The 23,286-nt window shown below is 36.9% G+C and overlaps 1 protein-coding gene and 1 pseudogene across 4 annotated transcripts in view; one reads left to right on the forward strand and one right to left on the reverse strand.

The window, feature by feature from the left end:
• The window catches only part of PTPRR (protein tyrosine phosphatase receptor type R), a 271,414-nt gene that overhangs the window by 21,254 nt on the left and 226,874 nt on the right, over window positions 1-23,286 (reverse strand). For all 4 annotated transcript variants that reach the window (XM_032170734.2, XM_032170735.2, XM_032170736.2 and 1 more), the window contains 2 exons: window positions 3,472-3,582; window positions 1,925-2,082 (listed from right to left, as the gene is read on the reverse strand). In XM_032170734.2, coding sequence (XP_032026625.1) covers window positions 1,925-2,082; window positions 3,472-3,582 — 269 coding nt within the window. The remainder of the gene's footprint in view (window positions 1-1,924; window positions 2,083-3,471; window positions 3,583-23,286) is intronic.
• Window positions 12,608-13,693, forward strand: LOC116479011 (fumarylacetoacetate hydrolase domain-containing protein 2B-like; annotated as a pseudogene).

Here is a 23,286-nt window from a genome sequence, read left to right on the forward strand (position 1 = left end):
CCTCCGCCTCCCAAGTAGCTAGGAGTACAGGCACATTCCACCACGCCTGGCTTATTTTTGTATTTTTAGTAGAGAGGGCGTTTCATCATATTGGCCAGGCTGGTCTTGAACTCCTGACCTCAAGTGATCCACCTGCCTCGGCCTCCCAAAGTGCTAGGATTACAAGTGTGAGCTACTGCACCTGGCCCATTGACAAGCTTTGAGCAGAGACTCCATGTAAGGTAAGATGGAGAAAGGGCACAGGTAGGCCATGGTGGCAGTAAGAGCATGGGGGAATGCGGTATGTGTGTGCATTTTACCAGCTACTTCTAAAATACATGGATGAGGTCAGAAGGGCCTGAACTATGGTGGCTGGACAGGAAATGTTGATTATGGGAGAAGCTTTGAAGAGAAAGCCAATCTAGTGACTGATTAGATACCGAGGTTGGAGTTAAAAGGAGGGCCAGAGATAACTGTCAACATGGGATGCTGAGTGACTGGAAAAAAGATAGTCTCATTCTCAGAAATAGTAATCAGAAGAGGAGCTGGTTTTATAGGGGAAGTGACTAGTTCATTTTAGATATCCTGAGTGTTTAATGACTTTGGGTGGGGGACAGTTCCAGCCCTAACGTATGCGTTACGTTACGGTGTTTTTTTGTTTTTGTTTTTTTGGCTCCAAGTTAAGTATAGGATAAAGTCAGTATTATCTACCTTTGGATAAATAGACACATAGTAAACTTTACTCTTAATTAAACCACACAATCTCAAAAAAGGAGGCTAAAATTATACTCTAAAATAATATATTTATTAAACATATCATCAAAAGCTGACTTAAGAGACCTATGTGGTTAAACAAAGCAACCCAAATTATTTTGAGAAAGCATGAAGAATAAATGGCTGGCCGGACATGGTAGCTCACACTTGTAATCCCAGTACTTTGGGAGGCCAAGACAGGTGGATCACGTTTGAAGTCAGGAGTTGGAGACCAGCCTGGCCAACATGGTGAAACCCCCGTCTCTACTAAAAATACAAAAATTAGCCAGGCATGGTGGTGCACCCCCTGTAATTCCAGCTACTTCGGAGGCTGAGACAGGGGAATCACTTGAGCCAAGGAGGCGGAGGTTGCAGTGAGCCGATATCGTGCCACTGCACTCCAGCCTGGGCGATAGAGTGAGACTCTGTCTCAAAATAAATAAATAAATAAATAAATAAATAGTTGTTCATATAAATTACTTTAAAAATGCTCACTTCAGTTTGGTTACATTAAAAGGAAAATTAGGAGAAGGAGGTATCAGTTCTAGGAGGAGAGCTTTGAACTAGAAATTAGGGACAGGAACCAGCACAGACCCTGCTGCTGTCGTTGGCCTGGCCTCTAGTGCTCCATGTTCTGGTAATAGCATTTTGTCTTCCTTTGGTGACTTGCTCACTTCTCATTTCATAAATTTGTTTCAACCTGTTTTTCCAGAGATAACTCTTATAATACTTGACTGGTTTTCACCAAACTTGAAATAGTAATAAATGTTACCAAGATATAAGCCAAGTAGAGTTCACGTGTCATCTTGAAACAACAAAAAAGCCACTGATAATTTCAAAAAATGCATCTTAATTCCTGGTGTGTACAAGACTGATGAGATTAAATGAATCAATATAAGTTTCAAAGCAGATAACTGCCGAATAAGGTCTCCTATTCACTGAGCCATTTATTTCGAACTTGTATTTCACCCACTGTGTGATTGTTGTTTGCGAAAAATGACCTAAAAGCATGACTTTGCTTCTGTCAGCATAATTTTGATTAAGACTCAAATATTAGAGACTTAACCAATTTCAATAAATATTTAATTTGCCAACAAAGTCACATCCAGGAAGCAAAACCCACTTGCACCTGCTCTATGACTTTACAAAGAATGGGCCATTGCTTAGACAGAAAGGACCATTCACATCTCACCTGCAGTGGACAACCACAGGCCCTCGGCCCTGGGAAGCAAGTCTGTCTTCTTCTACATCCAGCATGAGCTGTAGGAGGGGCTGGGCACTGTCTGGAGTCTTGTGATCAGGCCATGAGGTGTACCAGTAATGCTTCACATGTTGGGTGTGGCTTCCTTGCTGAAAATAGCAACAGCCACCAAATGCCTCATTCACTTGTGGAACTAAAAGTCATCCAAACCACAATACTGAATGCCTTTTATCACCCCCATCTTGCTGGCAATTTATTTCTAGGTGGGAAAAAAATTTAGAAGATTTTTGAAGAGTGCCCTTTTACTTTGAGAAGACTTTACTGTCAGTAACCTGCTCGCAAAGTGAGAAAGTCTTACCTTTGTTGAGATTTATATCTCTACCTATAGTTATAATATAGATCATATACGTAACATATGCTAAATATATATTTATAATTTATTATAATAAACAAGATGGTAAGTGAAAATGTAGCCAAGAAAGAATGAGACATATTTTGTTTCCTGCTCTATGAGCATTCCTGACAAGTTATTATAAACATATGAATCAATAGAACACTTAATTTCATATCAGTCATGCTAATACTTCTACACTCAACCAAAACTCCAGTATTTAACAGGATTGAGGAATCACAGCAATAAAGAAGCTACATGAGATCCCTCTATTGGAAACACTTTGGGTGAGGGCCCACACACATCATCTCGAAACCCAGCACGGGTGAGGGTGTGGCATGAACCTGGCACTCCAGAACATGTGTTGAAAAACAAGTTTTGGTAAATGCCTTCCTATTCCAAACTTCCCTGGCACTCCAGAACATGTGTTGAAAAACAAGTTTTGGTAAATGCCTTCCTATTCCAAACTTCCCAATAAAAGTCATCACTGTAGCTCTGCCCCTGTTTTCTTCCTCTTTGTGATGATTCTGTCCCAGCAGTGAGGCTGCAGATAAGATCGAAATTTTTGGGTGATTATTCTCCAGAAGCAAAAAATAATACCATGGTAACATTTCTCAGCATCTGCTGCCCATGAGTTAAATAAGATAGTTTTCCTATGACATAATCTCATCTGGGGAAAGTCCCTATAAATTACTGTAACTCCACGCTTCTGAAGATCTCATCAACACTTCAGGCTTGTCTTGCTTCCCACTGCCACCCACAAATGCAAATTTTCTCTTTCACAGCTTCCAGGCCTTACTTAAAGCTGCTTAGACCAAAATGACATTAAAAAAAATCATGGTAAGGTCTCCAGTACAGCCTTTAGTTAAAAGCTTTCAAAAGGTTAAATCAGAGATATTTTATTAACACAAATTAGAGGATCACAACATCCTACATAATGAATTTTCTTAATGTCTACTTACGTTGACTTAATTATACTGCTTATTAATAGTAGTTGACAACAAAAAATACACGAGGGAATGATTATAGTTTCTCTTTGATCTTAACATTATTTAATTTGCTTAAATTGCATTTGTAGTACTTAAATAATTTCAAAGTAGAAATGTAATCCTCTAACATCATCTGCTATGTAGCTACATAATCTTACCTTTAAGACAAGGTTTCGAATGGTGTAGTTATCACATTCATTTACACTGATAACCAGAACCTCAACTTTCCCATATATCCCTCTCTTTTCCGGCCAGTATAGCACACATTTCTGGAGGAAGGGAAAGAGAATACAGCAAATATTAATGGCTTTTATTAGCCTTGGAGTACTTTTCATTCAAGCATCTCAAGAGTTTTATATCATTGATTTTAAAATATCAAACATCAGTTTTTATAGTTTTGTAAATATACTAAAAACATTGAATTGTAAATCTTAAACAGCTAGATTTTATGGTATATAAATTATATCTCAAGTTTTTTTTAAAGTATCAATTTTATATGTGCCTATTAAGCACTGCCGCTGCTGACTCCATACAAAAAAAAGGCAGAATTACCCAAAACTCCTCAGAGAAATGAAGAACTAATGAAGAAGAAATTTAAGAATTAAGGAATTAAGATCCAAATATTAGAATTTATCATGTGCTGACTAGAAATAAAAAGAATGTTTTCCCACAATAATTGAGGAAAGTTACATTTTCCTGCTTCAACAAACTTATGTCTAATAAGAATATCTAATATGTTAGATGGCATACGACCAAGTTTCTCTTATATGTAAGGTAGATGTAATGATCATTAATACAACTATGGTATCATATTTTCCTGGACCAACAGTTTTTTTCACTTATGGAACTAATTTACAAAAATTATGTTAAAAATATTTTTATAATGGATCCTCCTGAGGAGCTTTAAAAGAGTGATAATAATTATACTGCAAGCAAGGCAACATAGCATGGTGGTTAAGGCACAGGCTTTGAACTCAGAGCCTGAGTCCAAATTTTGGTTCTACCATTCATTACCTGTGAATACGAACAAGATACTTAACACCTTTGGTTATAGTTTCTTTATTATTGGCTATCTGGAAAGTCCTTAGGATAAAGCCAGGCATACAGTAAGCACTTACAACATGTTATTATTGCTGTTGTTATTTTAAAATTACTGGGTGATAGATTTTTGGCCCAAAGTGATTAGATCTTCACGCATTAAGTATTATTTTGGTATTATTATAGCCAGTAATCATTATTAAATAAAAATTGCAAAATGAGATTCAAGCGTACATATAATCTCATTTTGCTTTTTAAACAACTGTAAAATAACTATTTTTTTACCACAAATTTTGATGATAAAGAATGTAAAATGACAAATGTTTATGTTTTATTTTGAGTGCTCTTGGAAGCAATGTTAATTTTAGAAATGTTTAAATAGCACTTATTTTCTCCCAACTATACACACATTTACATAGAAATTCTTTCATTTGTTGCCTTCCAATCAGGACCTGTTAATACCCAGGACACTTGTTTCTTCACATCTTTGTCAAAGGCATATGAATACACTTGATAAAAATTTAAATACTTATAGATTTAAAAGAGCAGCAAAAGACTCACAGAATTATAGAACTGAAGGAAAAGTCACATAAAGTATCAGAAACACACCTCCAGGGCTCTATTATGCTAAGTACCACTACTCTACAAGCTAGCATAGCGAAGGAAATCACTTCACCTAGCAGAATCAGTTTCTTTCATCCATTACAATAAAAACACATTTACATCCTCTACATTTTGACCCTTTTTCCAAATGAAGTAAATTGTTTCAGCTTTATTTACATGCCACCCAAGACTCTCAGGCTATCAGACCAAAAGACTTACTCTGGCTGACTTAATGTTAACATTAAGAGAAGAAACCTTTTTTAAAGTAGAGCAACTCATTTCTCTCGAAATCTATGAGTTGCCAAATGTCTAAAATTTTCCCACTTTGTTAAAGGTAATCATACTAACCAAGTTGCCTGGTTTCTTTCAATGAAGCATCAATTATTTCACTCTAAGACCCGAGCTACTGTGTATCTTAAAACCCATGCCTCCTGATGAGTCCAAGAAGAATGACAAAGAATCGTGAAAAAGGTACTGAACAAAGAAAGAGGCATTCATTCAGTAGTCCAGCAGTCTGGTGTACGTGCCCCATTGTCCACAATCAGACCTGAGCAGCAGGCCCCTCTTTAGGAAGGTGGCTCTCAAAACCAGTAAGAAAAGCTGCAAAGCAGGAGCTTGCCGCCTGCACCCTGACTCTTAATACTTGAACAGGCTTCTGTACCTACTTGATAAATGGAAATGCTGCTCGCTTCTCTCCCAAGCTTGCCGGGGGCCCTCTTGAATGTTTTTTTTGACTCGTTACCAAAAAAGCAATTGGCAGTCAGCTCCCAGTAGACAATGCAATGTGACTTGTTCATTCAAACAACCCTTAATTAGCATCCCATCTCCTTTCTGAGATACAATAGCTTATTTTTACACACTGAATACATTTCTCTCTCATTTAGATGACAGAAAAAGAGACCAGATAAGTGTGGGTACTTTTGAATATGAGGTGGGGGAGAGCTGCAAATGCAGTTGTTTCTAAGAGTACAAGTTCATGTTCAAATTGTTTTCCTGTACAGCTTTTTAGGGTTTCTTTATTGTGGTGCTAACAATGAGATAAAAGAGGCAGAAAAGGCAAGGAAGAAAAATGCTGTTACAGATAATACTGTGAAACCACACTAATTGTAGGTAATTCAAAATAGCATGCTATTTAGCAGAATATAACCCCAAATCATCACTATTCTTTTGCTGGCTAGGCTTATCCTTTCAGTAAAATTATCTATTAATTCTAAGAATCCATAATTTGGAAGAAAAAAATAGGTTTCCAGAGGACCGTGTCTCTTGTGCAAACAAGTTATTATCAAACTGACTGAAAAGATTCTGGACATTAACCAGTTCTTTGTAATTGGTGGTTTACCGCAAAAGTAGGATGTAACACAAAGCAATGCAAATTCTGTTTTTTTTTTTTTTTTTTTTGTGATGGAGTCTCGTTCTGTCACTCAGGTTGGAGTGCAGTGGCACAATGTCAGCTTACTGCAACCTCCACCTCGCGGGTTCAAGCGATTCTCCTGCCTCAGCCTCCCAAGTAGCTGAGATTACAGGTGTGCGCCTCAGCCTCCCAAGTAGCTGAGATTACAGGTGTGCACCATCATGCCCAGCTAATTTTTGTATTTTTAGTAGAGACGGGGTTTCACCATGTTGGCCAGGCTGGTCTTGAACTCCTGACCTTAGGTGATCTGCCCACCTCAGCCTCCCAAAGTCCTGGGATTACAGGCGTGAGCCACTGCGCCCGGCCGCAAGCTCATATTTTTGTGATCTTTTTTTCTTCCCTTGATTCTCCTTCTGGCCCCCACCAAGTTAGAGCTATTTGAGGAGGAGGTCTAGCTAGTTGTTTAGTTGCCTGAAAAAAAAAAAAAACCTATTTTTAAGTTGTTTTCTTTTTAGTTTCTATATATTTAAATATCACAGATATTGCTCTATAAGCTAAAGATCTGTATCATCACATAGAATGTGGCTCTAAGTAAATAAAATCTTCATACTTAGCTTCATTTGGGTTATATTAGTACATGAGAGGGATAGAATGGGTCAGATTGTCTGAAATTATTATTACTATAGCTACTTTTATTCCTGGTGCTCTGATGGAATATTACTGACATAGGTTCAGAGATTTAAGTACCTTCACCAACATCATATCATTTAGCCCCTTCCACAATCCTTTGAAGTAGGTAGGGTGGGTAGCAGGTATTATTATTATTGAAATTATTTTTCAGATGAGGACATGAAGGCTCAGGTGTTTTGGTAGGGGAAAATTGCCTTGGGGGGGGGCTAGAATTTTCCAAGAAAATATCACTTTATGAATGAAACTTTCCATCTTTGATTTCCACACTGACTCTTAACCAACACTACTTAACCACAGCATTGACCAATGACCTGGTCCCTCTGTCAAATATCTTGAGGCACATGCAACCTTGAATAGTCTTGGTTCACTCTCCTACTGAGCTCAGTACTTCTGTTACCATCTTTTGATCTCTATGTTCAAGTTGTTTTTATACCAAAACACCTTTATGGCAGGTGTACTCATTATTGAAGTCCAATAATTTAATTACATATTACAGAAATCAATAAAATATGAGGTTTAAAAGAGAAAAAAGTTTTATGAGACAATTGATTAAGTTGAGTAAGTTTTTCACTGGTGAAAAAAGTAAACCAGTAAAGAAAACTACAGTCTAATCACAGACAGGTGAGACAATGATAGAAATTTGTTTCTAAGTTAAAAATATCTAAATAGAAAACTGCATTTATATTGTTTCATAGGCTTTTCTATTTTCTCTTTCATTTTAAATAAACTAAAATGGAAAATTTTGATAATATATAAACAATGTGATTGACATAAACTATATGATCTAGAACTCCATCTTCAGACCAACACTCATAAGACTGAACTCCATAACAAACACATTTGAATATGAACAAATGTACATGTTTTAAGATAAAATAAAATACATTTTTTTATGATTCTCACATTGACCATTTTTGATTAACTGTGTTTTTCTGTTTTTTTTTTTTTTTTTTTTTTTTGAGACGGAGTCTTGCTCTGTCGCTCAGGCTGGAGTGCAGTGGCGCAATCTCAGCTCACTGCAAGCTCCGTCTCCCAGGTTCACCCCATTCTCCTGCCTCAGCCTCCCAAGTAGCTGGGACTACAGGCGCCCGCCACCATGCCCGGCTAATTTTTTGTATTTTTTAGTAGAGATGGAGTTTCACCGTGTTAGCCAGAATGGTCTCGATCTCCTGACGTCGTGATCCTCCTGCCTTGGCCTCCCAAAGTGCTGGGATTACAGGCATGAGCCACCGTGCCTGGCTGATTAACTGTGTTAAACGAGAGGGCTTCTAACTATAGTTGGAAGTAAAGCAGGCTAATGCAGTTTGAACATAACACTGTGGATTAAACATTAAGGTGCAAAGTTAGATTTGGAATATAAGCATATCTGGAAGGACAGGAGAGTAATTTTGTTTGGGAGTCAGCTGTTTGGCTTTGGGCAAGTTGCCTTCCTGTGCCTCAGTGTTCTCGTTTGTAATGGGGCTTACAAATATGTTTACTATAAGGATTAATTTTCAAGCACACTGTTAGTGCTCCATAAACATTTGTTTTCAGAAGATCCAACAGTCCAATTTCTAAGCTTTCCATGTACATTTGTTGAACCTTCTAGATTACCTTTTACTCTATTTTTTTAGCTAGTTATAAATGACATATAGAGAAGATATCTATAGAGAAGATATATTTTCATTTTATGCATTTAGAATTTAACACGGCAAAATTAACATTTTCTTATTAATATCTTACCAGAATAATTTATTTTCTCCTCAAACATATAGTTTAATAAAGTCCACTTTATTTTAAAGTAAAATTTACATATCTATTGAGTAGCCAATCTTTCTATCTGAATGAATGCACATCTGATTTTATAATGAAATTTAAGGCAATGTACTCCATTAATATATACACTTACTACATACCCACAAAATTAAAAATAAAAATTTAAATAAACTCTTTTGTAAAGGCAAACATGGGCTGTGCTTAGTTGCTTAGTCAATATTTATATTTCCAAAAAAAACTTTCTTGGAATGTATTTAATTAATCAAAGACATATATGGTAGCTGCAATTTGACTTAATGAGGTCTTTACTTTTCTTAAGGTTTTTGTGGACAATAAATTGGAAACAATTTAAGTACGTATCAATAAGGAAATGATTACATTTTAGCACATCCACACAATGAAATTCTAGTAATTTAACATTTTGATGAATTATTAATGACATGGAGAATACTCATAATGTTAAAAGCAGAATATAAAACATAATACAATACCCTCTTTTATTATCTTTACACCAATGCTGTACCTTCTCATGACTTCAACCACTACCTGTCTGATCTCTCTCTCTCTCACCTGTACATTTCTCCAGAGTACCCTTATTTCTAACTGCTTAATAGACTTAAAAGACTTTACCAGCCAGAAGTCTCCAACATTTATCAAACTTAACAGGTTAAAGATGAAACTGATATCACATCCACTCACCCTCCCAAACCAGAAATCCTGAAGTCAAGCTCTCCCTTACTCCCATTCGATGAGAAACTAAGCATTGTGGTTTCTCCTGCTGGAATGCTTAAATATATCTTCCAAAGCTATTTTTTTATATATATAGCATATATATATATATATGCTATATATATATATGCTATATATATGCTATATATATACAAGCTATGTGTGTGTATATATATGAGCTAAATATATACATATATACAAGCTATATATAGATATACACAAGCCATATATATGCTATATATATATGCCATATATATGCCATATATATATGCTGTATATATATGCCATATATATGCCGTATATATACATGGCATATATATATGCCATATATATATGCCATATATATATGCCGTATATATATATGCCGTATATATATGCCATATATATATGCCGTATATATATGCCATATATATATGCCGTATATATATATGCCGTATATATATGCCGTATATATATATATGCCGTATATATATGCCGTATATATATGCCGTATATATATATGCCGTATATATATATGCCGTATATATATGCCGTATATATATGCCGTATATATATATGCCATATATATGCCGTATATATATATGCCATATATATATGCCATATATATATGCCATATATATATATGCCATATATATATGCCGTATATATATGCCGTATATATATGCCATATATATATGCCGTATATATATGCCATATATATATGCCGTATATATATATGCCATATATATATGCCGTATATATATATGCCATATATATATGCCGTATATATATATATATGGCATATATATATACACACACACACACACACACACACACACACACACACACAAGCTTGCACACTGCCACCCAGGCTGGAGTACAGTGGCACCATCATAGCTTACTGCATCCTCAAACTCCTGGACTCAAGCGATCCTCTGGTCTCTGCCTTCCAAGTAGCTGGGGCTACATGTGTACACCACCATGCCTGGCTTATTTATATATTCCTATCATGGCAATGGCTAATTTAAAAAACATTTCATTTGTAGAGACAAGCTATCCTTATGTTGCCCAGGCTGGTCTCAAATTCCCGGCCTCAAGTGATCCTTTCACCTTGGTTTTCTGAAGTCCTGGGATGAAAATGGAACATCTTTTAAATGTGTCCCCCTTGGGCACCTACTCACTTTTCAGACCCATAGGTATCATATGAGCTTTCTGGCCAAACATGTGTACTTAAAATGAATATTTTCTATAATTTTAGCAGATAGAAAAGGGAAGAGAATGAAAGAAGAAAAAAGTTAATATATGGCTCCTTATGTGGCTTTTTGAGACTGAACTGTTTGCAAAGTACTGAATAAGTCAATGGGCAAAATGGGGCCTAGAGTACTTAAGTCAAGTAGTTTAACTCAGATGAAAGATGCATGTAAATGCAGAGAAAGAGTAGAGCTGTGTTAAATTGAGAGCAGTGTGTTAGGCCAAATTATCCAGTAATTCCTTCACTTCATGAAAGATACGTTCAGGGTCTTATTGCTCTTTGGGACCAAAAGTGGGTTGCTTGCCTTCTAATGTCTTAATTCCTTATTTGGCCACTTATAATGTTGGGGCAATGATTAAGTGCCTGGGCTTTGGAATTAAACAAGCCTGGATTGAAATTTGGACTCCATCATTCACTAACTTTGAGGCTCTCATTCTCTCTGAGCTTTGGCTTTCTCATTTGTAATATAAGAATAGTAAAACCTACTTTGCAGAGTTAGAGTAAAATAAACTGAATTTATGTATGTTCAAATTGTGCTTAGCACAAATATTCAATAAATGGTAGTGGCTAGAAAACATCTTCCACTGTGCATGTAATATGGCCAACACGTATACCTACTTCCCTTCTTTTCTGAAAGGGGAGAGAAGTGCAGTAAGTAACATCCAGAAGTAGTATGGGGACTTTGTTTCCCCCGAAGTGTGCAAAAACTGCTTGCCATTTTGGATTGCTCTTCCAGTTCCAGCTTTATAGGTTTAAGCCACTATGTCTTCTCTAGTAATGGAATTTGAACACTGTCGTTTCAGTGTTTCCTTCTCTGAAGAGGAATTCCCTTTTTCTTGAGATTTATCTAAATGAAGGAACTCAAACTTACCAGCAATAAAATCTCTTTAATTGCAACTTAACTGTTTTTTCAGCTATGTATATTTTCATTTTATAAACATTGAGGTCATGAGAATATTGGAGTTATTAAATAAGAGATGGCAATTATTCATTTATTTATTTGCTAGAAAGTAGAAAGTTTCATGAAACTATAAAGCCTGGGAATTTCTAAAGATAACTCCATCTCCATATGTTTTCTGGAGGAAATGATTTTTGTCTTTTCCAAACAATGACGCTTAACACAATTGAAAGTTGGCACATTTTTGGTAAACAGAATTTTCCTGGTAGTGTGAAGTCTACTGTGTATTTCTTTTGTGCCAGACTTCTCAGTATCATTTTGATCTGTAAAACATCAACGTTTCCTGTATTGTATTATATTTACGTCTTTGGAGAGTCTAGACAGAAAGAAGTTTTTATTTTAAAGAGTAATGAATAATAAAAAATAACAAAATTTTTATTGTAATATTTGGGATTATGACTGGCTGCAGGGAAAAAAAGCACAAAGCAGATTACACATAGAAGACATATAACATAAATGTTTGACTTTGATATCCCCAGAAGGTATATCTCAGACATTAAAAAAGGCAGGAGGCTAAAAATTGTAACACACAAACAAAAATCATTTCTCCAATTTCTGAATTATGTGGCCAAAGAAAAAAAATTAAAACTTCAACCACCCACTGGTGTAGGAATTGTTAAAAAAAATTCTAGCTTTCCACAGATCCATTTGGCTCTCCTGTAAAGACTGAAATCTGAGAATGATAACAGGTTATCTCTGAGGACAATTATTGCACTTGAGAAAGAAAGAACAAGATATGCTTTATTCCCTTGCAGACACTGAATGGAGAGCTCTGAGCATCATAGGTAAACCAACTCTGTATCACTCTGAAATACATATTTGAGGCTGCTGCATACAGTTCCCTGGCTAGCTGCGGTCATTGGTGGCAGTGCTCAGGCGCCTGCTGTCCTTGACCTCCGGCCCCATGAGCACTAACCCAGCGCAGGAGGACCAGCCACCGCCGCCAGGCTCTGATGCTGGTCTCTGGTAGAAGGTTGCTCACAGCTCTGCTGCAGGCTCAGAAGTGGCCCTTTCAACCCTCCAGAGACATGAGACTAGTCCAGTTCCAGGCACCCCACCTGGTGGAGCCTCGCTTGGGCCCAGAGATGGGGAATGGTGGAAGGGTTATCGACCTCAATGCCTTTGACTCTATGCTCCCCAAAATGATGACACAGTTCGTACAGCAGGGAGAGGCCACCCTCTCAGTGGCAAGAAGAGCCTTGGGTGCCCAGTTGCCAGTCCTACCATGGTTGGAAGTAACCTCCCTGGCTCCAGCCACGTGGCCAGATAAGGTGGTGTGTGTGGGCGTGAATTATGTGGACCACTGCAAAGAACAGAATGTGCCCATGCCCATGGAACCCATCATCTTCAGCAAGTTTGCCAACTCCATTGTGGAGCCCTATGATGAGATGGTCCTCCCACCAGAGAGCCAGGAGGTAGACTGGGAAGTGGAGTGGCAGTGGTCATTGGAAAGAAAGGCAAGCACATCAAGGCCACAGATGCCATGGCCCATGTGACTGGCTTCACTGTGGCTCATAACGTGAGTGCTCAGGACTGGCAAATGAGACATAATGGGAAACAGTAGCTGGTGGGAAAAACCTTCGACACCTTCTGCCCTCTGGGCCCTGCCTTGGTGACCAAGGACAGTGTAGCAGATGCACACATCTTAAAGATCTGCTGCCAAGTGAATGGGGAAGTGGTCCAGAGCAACAACACCAACCAGACGGTGGTCAAGACAGAGGAGCGGATAGCCTGGGTCTCCCAGTTTGTCACCTTTTGCCCAGGGGATGTCATCCTGACCGGGACCTCCCCAGGTGTCAGTGTATTCAGGAAACCTCCTGTCTTTCTCAAGAAGGGAGATGAAGTCCAGTGTGAAATTGAAGAACTAGGTGTCATCATCAGCAAGGTGGTGTGATGGCTCCTGCACAGGCCCTGGTCATAGGATGGGGGCATCTGCTCCCACTCAGCCTAGCCCAGGGAAAGGTCGAATGCCAGGTGTGGGCAGGTGCCAGCCCTGCAAGCCTCCTCTTCTAGGTAGAAGGGAGGACAGAGCTCTCTTCAATAAATACATTGGGCCAAAGCAAAAAAAAAAAAAAAAAAAAGAAAGAAATATATATTTGACTTATACAGCAGTTCTGGTACAATGACATCCTTGGTCTTGGAGAAGGAGGATGAGAGCAACCGTCTGCTGGGGCTTTGGCATATTAATAATTGCTCACATCATCCCTATTGGATTTCTTTAAAATATGTCACATATTACACACCCTGTAGGAAATGTCTTCTGCCTAACCAGCAATCTTAGTTTCTGTCCTGCTAAAACCCTGATTCAAGAATGAGGTAAAGCACTAAAGGCACATTCCTGACTTTTTCTGTAAGAGTGAACACAGATAAACATACATTACAAGATTCAAAGACTGAAACGCTCAAAAGAACAAACACCATAATGTATCTATATATCTAATGTATATACATAATTATACACAAAATGTATAATAACACAGTTATTACAATCTATTCTGTAATCCTTGTGAGATATTGTTTCACGTATCATTTGCCAAATGTTAATCCTTAGTACATATGCAACACTAAATTGCATGTAATAAGTAAGTAATTTTTCTGGGGAAAATATTATTTGTTTTAAAACATTTACATACTTATATTTACAAATAGTTTCATAAATTATGGTGCTATGTTGATTTTATAAGATTTTATTTGTAATAGAAGAAGAAATAGCAATAAGAAATAATTTGTAAGGGCATGAATGCACTTTGAAATAATATTTAGTTTATGACAATTTACTCAGAAAATTCAAACCAAAGTGGGCAGGGGTAAGGCATTTTGCTCAGATCTATGAAATGGTGCTAAACATTGCATGAGGTTGTTCATAGTGTCTTCTTTTATTTAAATCTCTGCTTTAATTATGGTCATTTTTAATGTGTTTGTTTGCATTTCCTTTAATTCTGCTAGTTTCGCCTATTTTATTAGACTTCGAAAAATTGACTTTTGTTTACATCAATCCTTTTTAAAAAAATTTTTTAAGGTAGGGTCTCATTTTGTTGGCCAGGCTGAAGTGCAGAGTAGCCCAATCATAACTCACCGTAACCTCAAACTTCTGGGCTCCAGGGATCCTTTTGCCTCAGCCTTCTGAGTAGCTAAGACAACAGGTGCGCACCACCACACCTGGCTAATTTTTAAATTTTTTGTTGAGATGTAAGTCTCATTACATTGTCTAGGCTGGTCTCAAACTCCTGGCCTCAAGCAATCCTCCTGCCTCAGCCTCCCAAAGTGCTGGGATTACAGAAATGAGCCACCATGCCTGGCATCATCAATCCTTTTATCTTTGTTTTATGTTTAATTAACATTTATTCTTTATTATTCCTTCCTTTTTTCTTTCCTGTTCATTTTATAGTTCTTTTACTAACTTAAGTCTGTTGCTTAGATCACAAATTCTTTTATAATATCATATTCATACCTATAAACTTCCTTCTATGAGCATTTTTAGCAGCTCTCACAAGATTTGATATGTAGTATTTTCATCATCCCTGAATTGTAGGTAATTTACAGTTTTATTATAAATTCATTTTCATCCATGAATTGTGTGTGTTAAAACTTTTTTTAAGTGTCAAAGTGTATTTTTAATCTTATCTTTCTGCTTTTTATTTCTAACTTAATGCACTGTAGTCGAAGCATATATGTATAGTTATTCCTGGAAATTTGCCAAGACTTGCTATATAGTTGTAGTTGGTCACTTTTCACAAAATCTCATGCTTTGAAAATTTATGAGGTTATTGATTGGAAGGTTCTATATATCTTTCTTAAACTAAGCTTGTTAATTTGAATAAAGGTTATGTATAAACTTTTTCTATATTTTTATTTTTTTGTCTGCTTAATAAATACTAATATCTGATTTTTGTTGGGTTTTCTCCCAGTGTGATGGTGATTTATCAATTCCTTCTTTAATTCTGCCAATTAATGCTTCAGATATTTGGGGGGGAGGTTATGTATATTATGCATTTATATATTTAGAATCTTACTTGTGAATTTCAAATTTTAGTGTTATAGACTGACATTCCTTATCTCTAGTAAGCTCTCTGATAATGATTGTTTTGATTTGAAAGTCATTTTCGTCTGACATTCTTTATCTCTGGTAACCTCTCTAGTAATTATTGTTTTGAGAATATTCTTTTGAGAATTATTCTTTTGAGAGTCAGTTTTATCTGACTTGACTTTTGATTAGTATTAGTTTGGTGTATTTTTTTCCATCCTTTCCATTTTAATATTTCTGTGTCCCCTTGCAGGCAGCATTTAACTGAATTTATTTATTTTATCAGTTTGGTAATCTCTGATATTTAATTTGCAAGTTATTTGTTTATATTTAGTATGATTTGGATTTTTTTCTATTTCCCACTTAGGTAAAAGTTTATCCTGATTTTTCAATGTTACCTTTTGTTTTCTCTTTTATTTTAGTTTATTTTCGAAATTCTGTCTTTTCCCTCTTCTACCAGATTGGAAATTGTACATTCTAATTCCATCCTTTAGTGGCTAATCTTTAATTTGAACATGCATATTTGCCTAAAAGTCTAACCTTGGTTTATATTTCTGTTTTCATGAATAACACAGAAATATTTTAACTTTCCTCATCTTCTCAAATTTTAAATACTATCATTATCCAGTATTTTAGTTTCACCTTCATATTTTACTTTCTTTGCTCACTATTATTTCTTACATTTGAGTACTTTTTTTCTGGATTGAATCTTCTTCATTCTGTTTTATCCTCCCTTGTAGTTGTTTTGGTAAGATTTTTTTTTGGTGGTAAATTCTTATCGTTTTTGTTAGTTTGAAAGTGTCTTTCACACCTGTCCCTGTAGGATAGATTTGTTGGGTATAAAGTTCTGGGTAGTCAAGTATTTTCTTTCAGTTCTTTGTAGGTAATATTCTACTGATTTTTGGCTTCTAGTTTTGCTATAGAAAAGCCTTTTTTTTTTTGGTTAGTTACTCTGGTGGGAGTAATTACTTTCTTTGGCGCTTTTTCAGTTCCAGAGATGTGTCTAGCTGTGATTTACATTTACCTATTCAGCCTAGGATTTATTGTGCTTTTTAGATCTTTGAACTCAAGTCTTCCATCAGTTTTGGAAAATGTCTATTATTTCTTCAAATATTACTTCTTTTCTCATATCCTCTTCTTTCTCCTTCTAAAACACCTGTTATGGTATATTGGATATCAAACACTATCCTCTATGTCTCTTACTCTTTTATATTTTTGGACATTTTGATCTTCTAGGTATTTTCCTTAGCTTTATATTTGAATCCATTAATTATTCATTTAGCTGTGTCTTGTTTGATGCTAAACCTATCTAATAAGATTTTTTAAAATTTTGTCTTTATAATGTTTATTTCTAGTACTCGTTGGTTTGTCTTAAATCTTCATAGCCTTTTTGGATAGTAACTTGTTCCTGTGTCAAATTTTTTATGCTTTTTGTGCTTAATTATTTAAAAGAGTAGCCTACATTTATTATTTCAGTTATTTTAATTTATGTGCATCAATTTAATTGTTGCTGCTTCTGATTTTTTCTCATGGTTTTTATTGTTTGCTTGTATGCCTCATAATTTTGATTGTAAGCTTATGTTTGCTGAGAGTTTTTTATTTTATTTTAATTGACACAGAATTATACATATTCATGGTGTATAATGTGATGCTTCAATGCATGTATACATGGGTTAATGATCAAATGAAGGCAATCAGTGTACCCATTACTGCAAACATTTATTATTTGTTGTTTGTAGTGAGAATATTCAAAATCCTTTCTTATTTCTGGGCTCTATGTTCCATGTTCCATTCCATTGGTCTATGTGTTTGTTTTTTTGCCAATATCATGTTTTCGATACTATAACTTGGTAGTATATTTTGAAGTCAGGTAGTATGATGCCTCCAGCTTTTTTTTTTTTTTTTTTTTGTCTCAAGAATGATTTGGCTAATCAAGATCTTTTGTTGCTTCATACACATTTTAGGATTAAAAATTTTTTTTCCATGAAGAATGTTATTGGTATTTTGATAGGGAATGCATTGAGTCTATTGATTGTTTAGCGTAGTATGGACATTTTAACAATATTAATTATTCCACTCCATGAACACAGTATATATTTCTGTTTATTTGTGTTCTCTACAATTTCCTTCATCAATGTTTTATAGTTTTCAGTATAAAAGATATTTCACTTCTTTGGTTAGGTTTATTTTTAGGTATCTCTTTTTTTTGGTAGCAATTGTAAATGGAATTGCTTTCTTGATTTCGTTTTTAGCTAGCTCACCATTAGCATATACAAATGCTACTGATTTTTGAATGTTAAATTTGTATCCTTGAACTTCATTAAATTTGTCTACTAGTTCTAACAAGTTTTGGTGCAGTCTTTAGGGTTTTCCATATATATGATCATATGATCTGCAAACAGGGATAGTTTGACGCCTTCCTTTCCAATTTTGCCTTTTATTTCCTTCTTTTGCCTGATTACTCTGGCTAGGACCCCCAGTACTATGTTGAATAGAAGTGGTGAAAGTGGATATCCTTATCCCAGATCTTAGGAGAAAAGCTTTCAACTTTTCCATATTCAATATGATGTTGTTGTGGGCTTGTCATATACGGACTTTTTAGTGTTGAGGTACATACTTTCTATATCTAATTTGTTGACAGTTCTTATCATGAAGGGATGAATTTTGTCAAATTATTTTTCTTCGTCTATTGAAATGATGCTATGGATTTTATCCTTCATTCTGTTAATGTGATGTATCATATTTATTAGCTTGTGTAAATCGAACCCTTCTTGCATCCCTGGGATGAATTCCCTTGGTCATAGTGGATGATGTTTTTAATGTGCTATTGATTTTGGTTTACTAATATTTTATGGGCATTTTTGCATGCAGATCAGAGTGACCTGCAGTTTCTTTTTTGGTTGAGTCCTTGTGTGGTTTGGGTGCTAGGGTAATGCTGGCCTTGTAGAATGAGTTTGGATATATTCTCTCCTCTTTAATTTTCTTGAACAGTTTGAGGAGAATTGGTATTAGTTCTTTAAATGTTTGGGAGAATTCACTGGTGAAGACATCAGGTCCTGGGTTTTGTCTTCAATGGGATACTTTTTTTTTTTTTGAGATGGAGTTGCACTCTGTCACCCAGGCTGGAGTACAGTGGGGTGATCTTGGCTCACTGCAACCTCACAGTCCCGGGTTCAAGTGATTCTCCTGCCTCAGCTTCCCAGGTAGCTGGGATTACAGGCACGCACCACCAAGCCCAGCTAATTTTTGTATTTTTGGTAGACACACGGTTTCACCATTTTTAGTAGAGAGAGGGTTTCACCATGTTGGCCGGGCTGGTGTGGAACTCCCAACCTCAGGTGATCTGGCCACCTCGGCCTGCCAAAGTGCTGGGATTACAGGAGTGAGCCACAGTACCTGGCCAGGATACGTTCTGTTACTGATTTAATTTCCTCACTCATTAGCATTTTCAGATTTTCTATTTCTTCATTGTTCAATCTTGGAAGGTTGCATGTGTCCAGGAATTTATTCATTTTTTTTTTAGATTATCCAATTTGTTGGTGTAGTATTGTTCACCATAGTCTCTTATAATTCTTTGCATTTCTGTGGCATCTAAAGTTTTGTCAGTTTTGTTTTCAAACATGATCTTTTCTTTTTGTTGATGTTTTGTATTTTTCTGTCTGTATTTCATTTATGTCTGCTTTGATCTTTCTTATTTACTTCCTTCTACTAATTTTGGGTTTAATTTGTTCTTGTCCTTTTTTTTTTTTTGAGATGGAGTCTCTCTCTGTCTCCCAATTGCCCAAGGTGGAGTGCAGTGGCATGATCTCGGCTCACTGCAACCTCTGTCTCCTTGGTTCAACTGATTCTTTTGCCTCAGCCTCCCGAGTACCTGAGATTACAGGTGTGTACCACCAGGCCCAGTTATTTTTGTATTTTTAGTAGAGACAGGGTTTCACCATGTTGGCCAGGCTGGTCTTGAACTCCTGACCTCAAGTAACCTGCCTGCCTCGGCCTCCCAAAATGCTGGGATTACAAGCATGAGCCACACTGCCCAGCCTGTTCTTGTTTTTCTAGTTCTTTGAGGTGCGTCATTAGGTTATCATCTTTCTCTTACATTTCAATAAATGTAAGCATTTATTGATATATTCCCTTTTAGAACAGCTTTTCCTGTATTCTAAAGACTTTGATATGTTGTCTTTCTATTGGTCTCAAGGAATTTTTAAATTTCCCTTTTAATGTCTTCACTGATCCATTGGTTGTTTAGGAGCATATTGTTTAATTTTCATGTATTTGTAAAGTTTCTGAATTTCTTCCTGTTGTTGATTTCTAGTTTTATAACATTGTGGTCAGAAAACATATTTAAAATGATTTTGATCTTTTAAAATTTATTAACGCTTGTCTTGTGCTGTTAAGAAAAATGTGTATTCCGCAGTTGTTGGGTGAAACGTTCTGTAAATATCTGTTAGGTCCAATTGGTCTATTGTGTGGTTTATATCCAATGTTTATTTTCTGTCTGGATGATCTGTCCATTGCTGAGAGTGGGGTGTTGAAGTTGAAGTTCATGATTATTACTATATTGCAGTCTATCTCTTTCTTTAATCTAATAAATAATTGCTCCTTACATTTGGGTACTCTAGTGTTAGATGCATACATATTTACAATTTTTTTGTTGAATTAACTCATGTATCATTATATAATGATCTTCTTTGTGCTTTTTTGTGATTTTTGATTTGAAGTCTATTTTATCTGGTATAAGTGAAGCTACTCCTGGTCTCTTTTAGTTTCCATTTGCATGTGATATCAATTTTTCATCCCTCCACTTTCAGTCTATATGTCTTTACATGTGAAGTGAGTTTCTTATAGACATCATATAGGTGAGTCTTGCGTTTTTTTCTCCCCATTTGGCCACTATATATCTTTTAATTGGAAAATTTAATCTATTTCCATTTAATATTATTATTGACAGGTAAGAACTTACTCGTGCCATTTTGTTAACTGTTTTCTAGATACTTTGTTTCTTTCTTCTACTCTTATTGTTTCCGTTTGTGACTTGGTGGCTTTCCATAGTGATAAGCTTTGATTCATTTCTCTTTTTGATTTGTGTATCTGCTGTAATTTTTTTCTTTGTGGTTACTCTGGGGCTTATGTAAAAAGAACTTAGAATATTTTAAGCTGATAACAACTTAACTTTGTTCACATACAAATATTCTAGACTTTCCCTTCCCCCATCCACAATTCATAATTTCCTTCAGGTCCTTATTTTAAGTTCCTTTTCAGGCAATTTATAAATTTTCATTTCTTTGGGGGTCAGTTACTGGAGGATTCTTCTGCTTCTTTGATGGTGTCATGTTTCTTTGCTTTTTCATGTATCTTGTATCCCTGTGTTGATATTTGTGCATCTGATGGAATGGTCAACTCTTTTAATTTTACGGAGTGACTTTTGAAGGGAATGACTTTCACCAGCAGATGTGTCTGAGGGTATTGGTTGGGTAGGATACATTGGCTTTTGCTCTATGTGTGTGCAGTAGTGTAGTCTCTGCAGGTTTTTAAGCTGTAGTCAACTTTACTGATACCTCTGAGGGCCTCGGTGTGGCTAGTTTGCTGGCTCAGGACAGGTCACCCCTGGAAACAGCACACTTGGCTGGTGAGCACAAGAACAAGTCCACTGGTTAAGGTGGGGACCCGCTGTGAGATGCATACATGGCTGGTGAGCATGCAGTAGCCAGTCTGCCAGCTTGGTTTAGGGATTCTCTGGGGGCAGTGTACTTGGCTGGCAAGCATGGGGCTTGGCTTGCCAACTCAGAGCAGAAGTCCTCTGAAAATGACATGCCCAGCTGGTGAGCTTACTGGTGGTATATGCGGACAGGTCTGCCAGCTCAGGTTGGGGCATCCTTAGAAAGTAGTGCACCCAACTGTTGAGTGCACCAGGGACATGCAGAGGCTGGCCCACTGGTTTGGGTGGGCTCGCCTTGGAATGGTGCATTCGCTGGTGAGCATGCTGACTGTGCATGAGGCCAGTTTGGACTTGGTTTCTCTGCTGAGCAAGATGGTCTGTTCCTTTGAGGGAAAGGTGCTATATGGGCTCCATGGATGGGGCACTGGATCTAGGCTCTGAGAGATAGGGTTCAGGGTGCTGCAGTCGCTAGAATGTGAAAGGTGGAACACCTCCTAGGAGCTTGTTCCCAGGGGGTAGGGAGCTGTAGCAACTCAGCAAGGGAATGGTGTACTACTGTGTGTGAAGGTAATCTAACGGCAGTGTAGCCTCAGGAATGAAAAGAGATGGTGGCTACTGGCTCCTGGAACAGGATGTACTCTAGATGTGGCTCTGGTTTCAAAATGGCATCATAGAGCTGCAGCTTGGGTCACAGGGACGAGGGGATACAATGTGGACTCCTTCTCTGGGGCAGTGCAGCCATGTGGCTGTCAGGCAGCTCCCTAAACTGGACTCAGGGTCTGTAAAAACTGCAGGATTCTCAGCAACAAAGAGTGCAGATGTCCGTGACATTAATGGGGGCTGCTGGGGCCTCTTGCTTGCCTAGTCCCCACTGGGGATGCATCTCCTTGTTCTGAGCTAATCCTGGCTGGGGAGATGGCAGTGTGGCAGAGGCAGCGTGCTTCATTCTCTTCTCTATGTGACCCTCACTAAAGGTCTCCTTGTCTCACAGGATTTCTGTCTCTCCCCTACTGTATTCCAGTGCGCTCCCTCAAACACTCCAGTCCAAACGTATTTTCTTATTTGTTGTTTTGGCTCTTTTTTTTGGTGGGAAGTATGAGCATTCAGCTTCTCTAGTCGGCTCTCTTGCTTTGCCCTGGCTGGGCTTTTCTGTGGAAATCTGTGAGGTATATGCTAACAGTATGTGCATCAGAAAGTTTTTGCCTTCGTTTCTGTAAAGTATCATAGGGCGTTACCAACCTAGTATTACTTTTTATGTTAATGACTTCACTTGGTGTTTCTTGATTTTTGAATTCTGTGATTTCTCAGCTTTAAATACTCAAGAGAGCCTTTTTGTTTATACCATAAGAAGGCCAGACTTGGGCGAATTTCTTAGCATCATCCTATGTTAGTAGGCAGATTTATTTTTGTGGTTCACTTTTTTACTGGAGGTGTTACCTTTGCAGGTGCTCACTTTATGTAAGGTCTCAGTTCCAACACCCGGCTCCTGCAAGATCAGGCTTTGTTTCCAGTTCTTGTATTACCATTACAATATGTTTAATTTTCTGGTTTTATGCCTTTTAGTCTCTTTTTATTAAGCACTGGGATTTCTTTTACATTTTTTCAAAGCTCTTCTTTGCACGCTGTTTCATATTCTGCACAGTATAACTGGTTTTGTAGTGGGAGGTTTTTCAGGTTATCTAGTTTGCTGTATTACATAAGTTCTATGTAGGAATGCACAAATGTATACATAAAGAGAATACATCACTTAAACTTGAAAAATCTTTTCTATCATAAAAATGTCATGCATATTAAACAACTGTGAAGGAATTGTCAGTGGCTTAAATATGTTGATAGATTGACACTGTGTGGGAAACAGCTGAGAATATTAGGGGTTATTTTTATAATGCCACCTCAGGCTTTGATATCAGATTCATAGAAGTGTGTTTGGTTAGTAAG

The sequence above is a fragment of the Hylobates moloch genome, unplaced genomic scaffold, assembly GCF_009828535.3.
Source record: "Hylobates moloch isolate HMO894 unplaced genomic scaffold, HMol_V3 SCAFFOLD_12, whole genome shotgun sequence".
NCBI lineage: Eukaryota > Metazoa > Chordata > Mammalia > Primates > Hylobatidae > Hylobates > Hylobates moloch.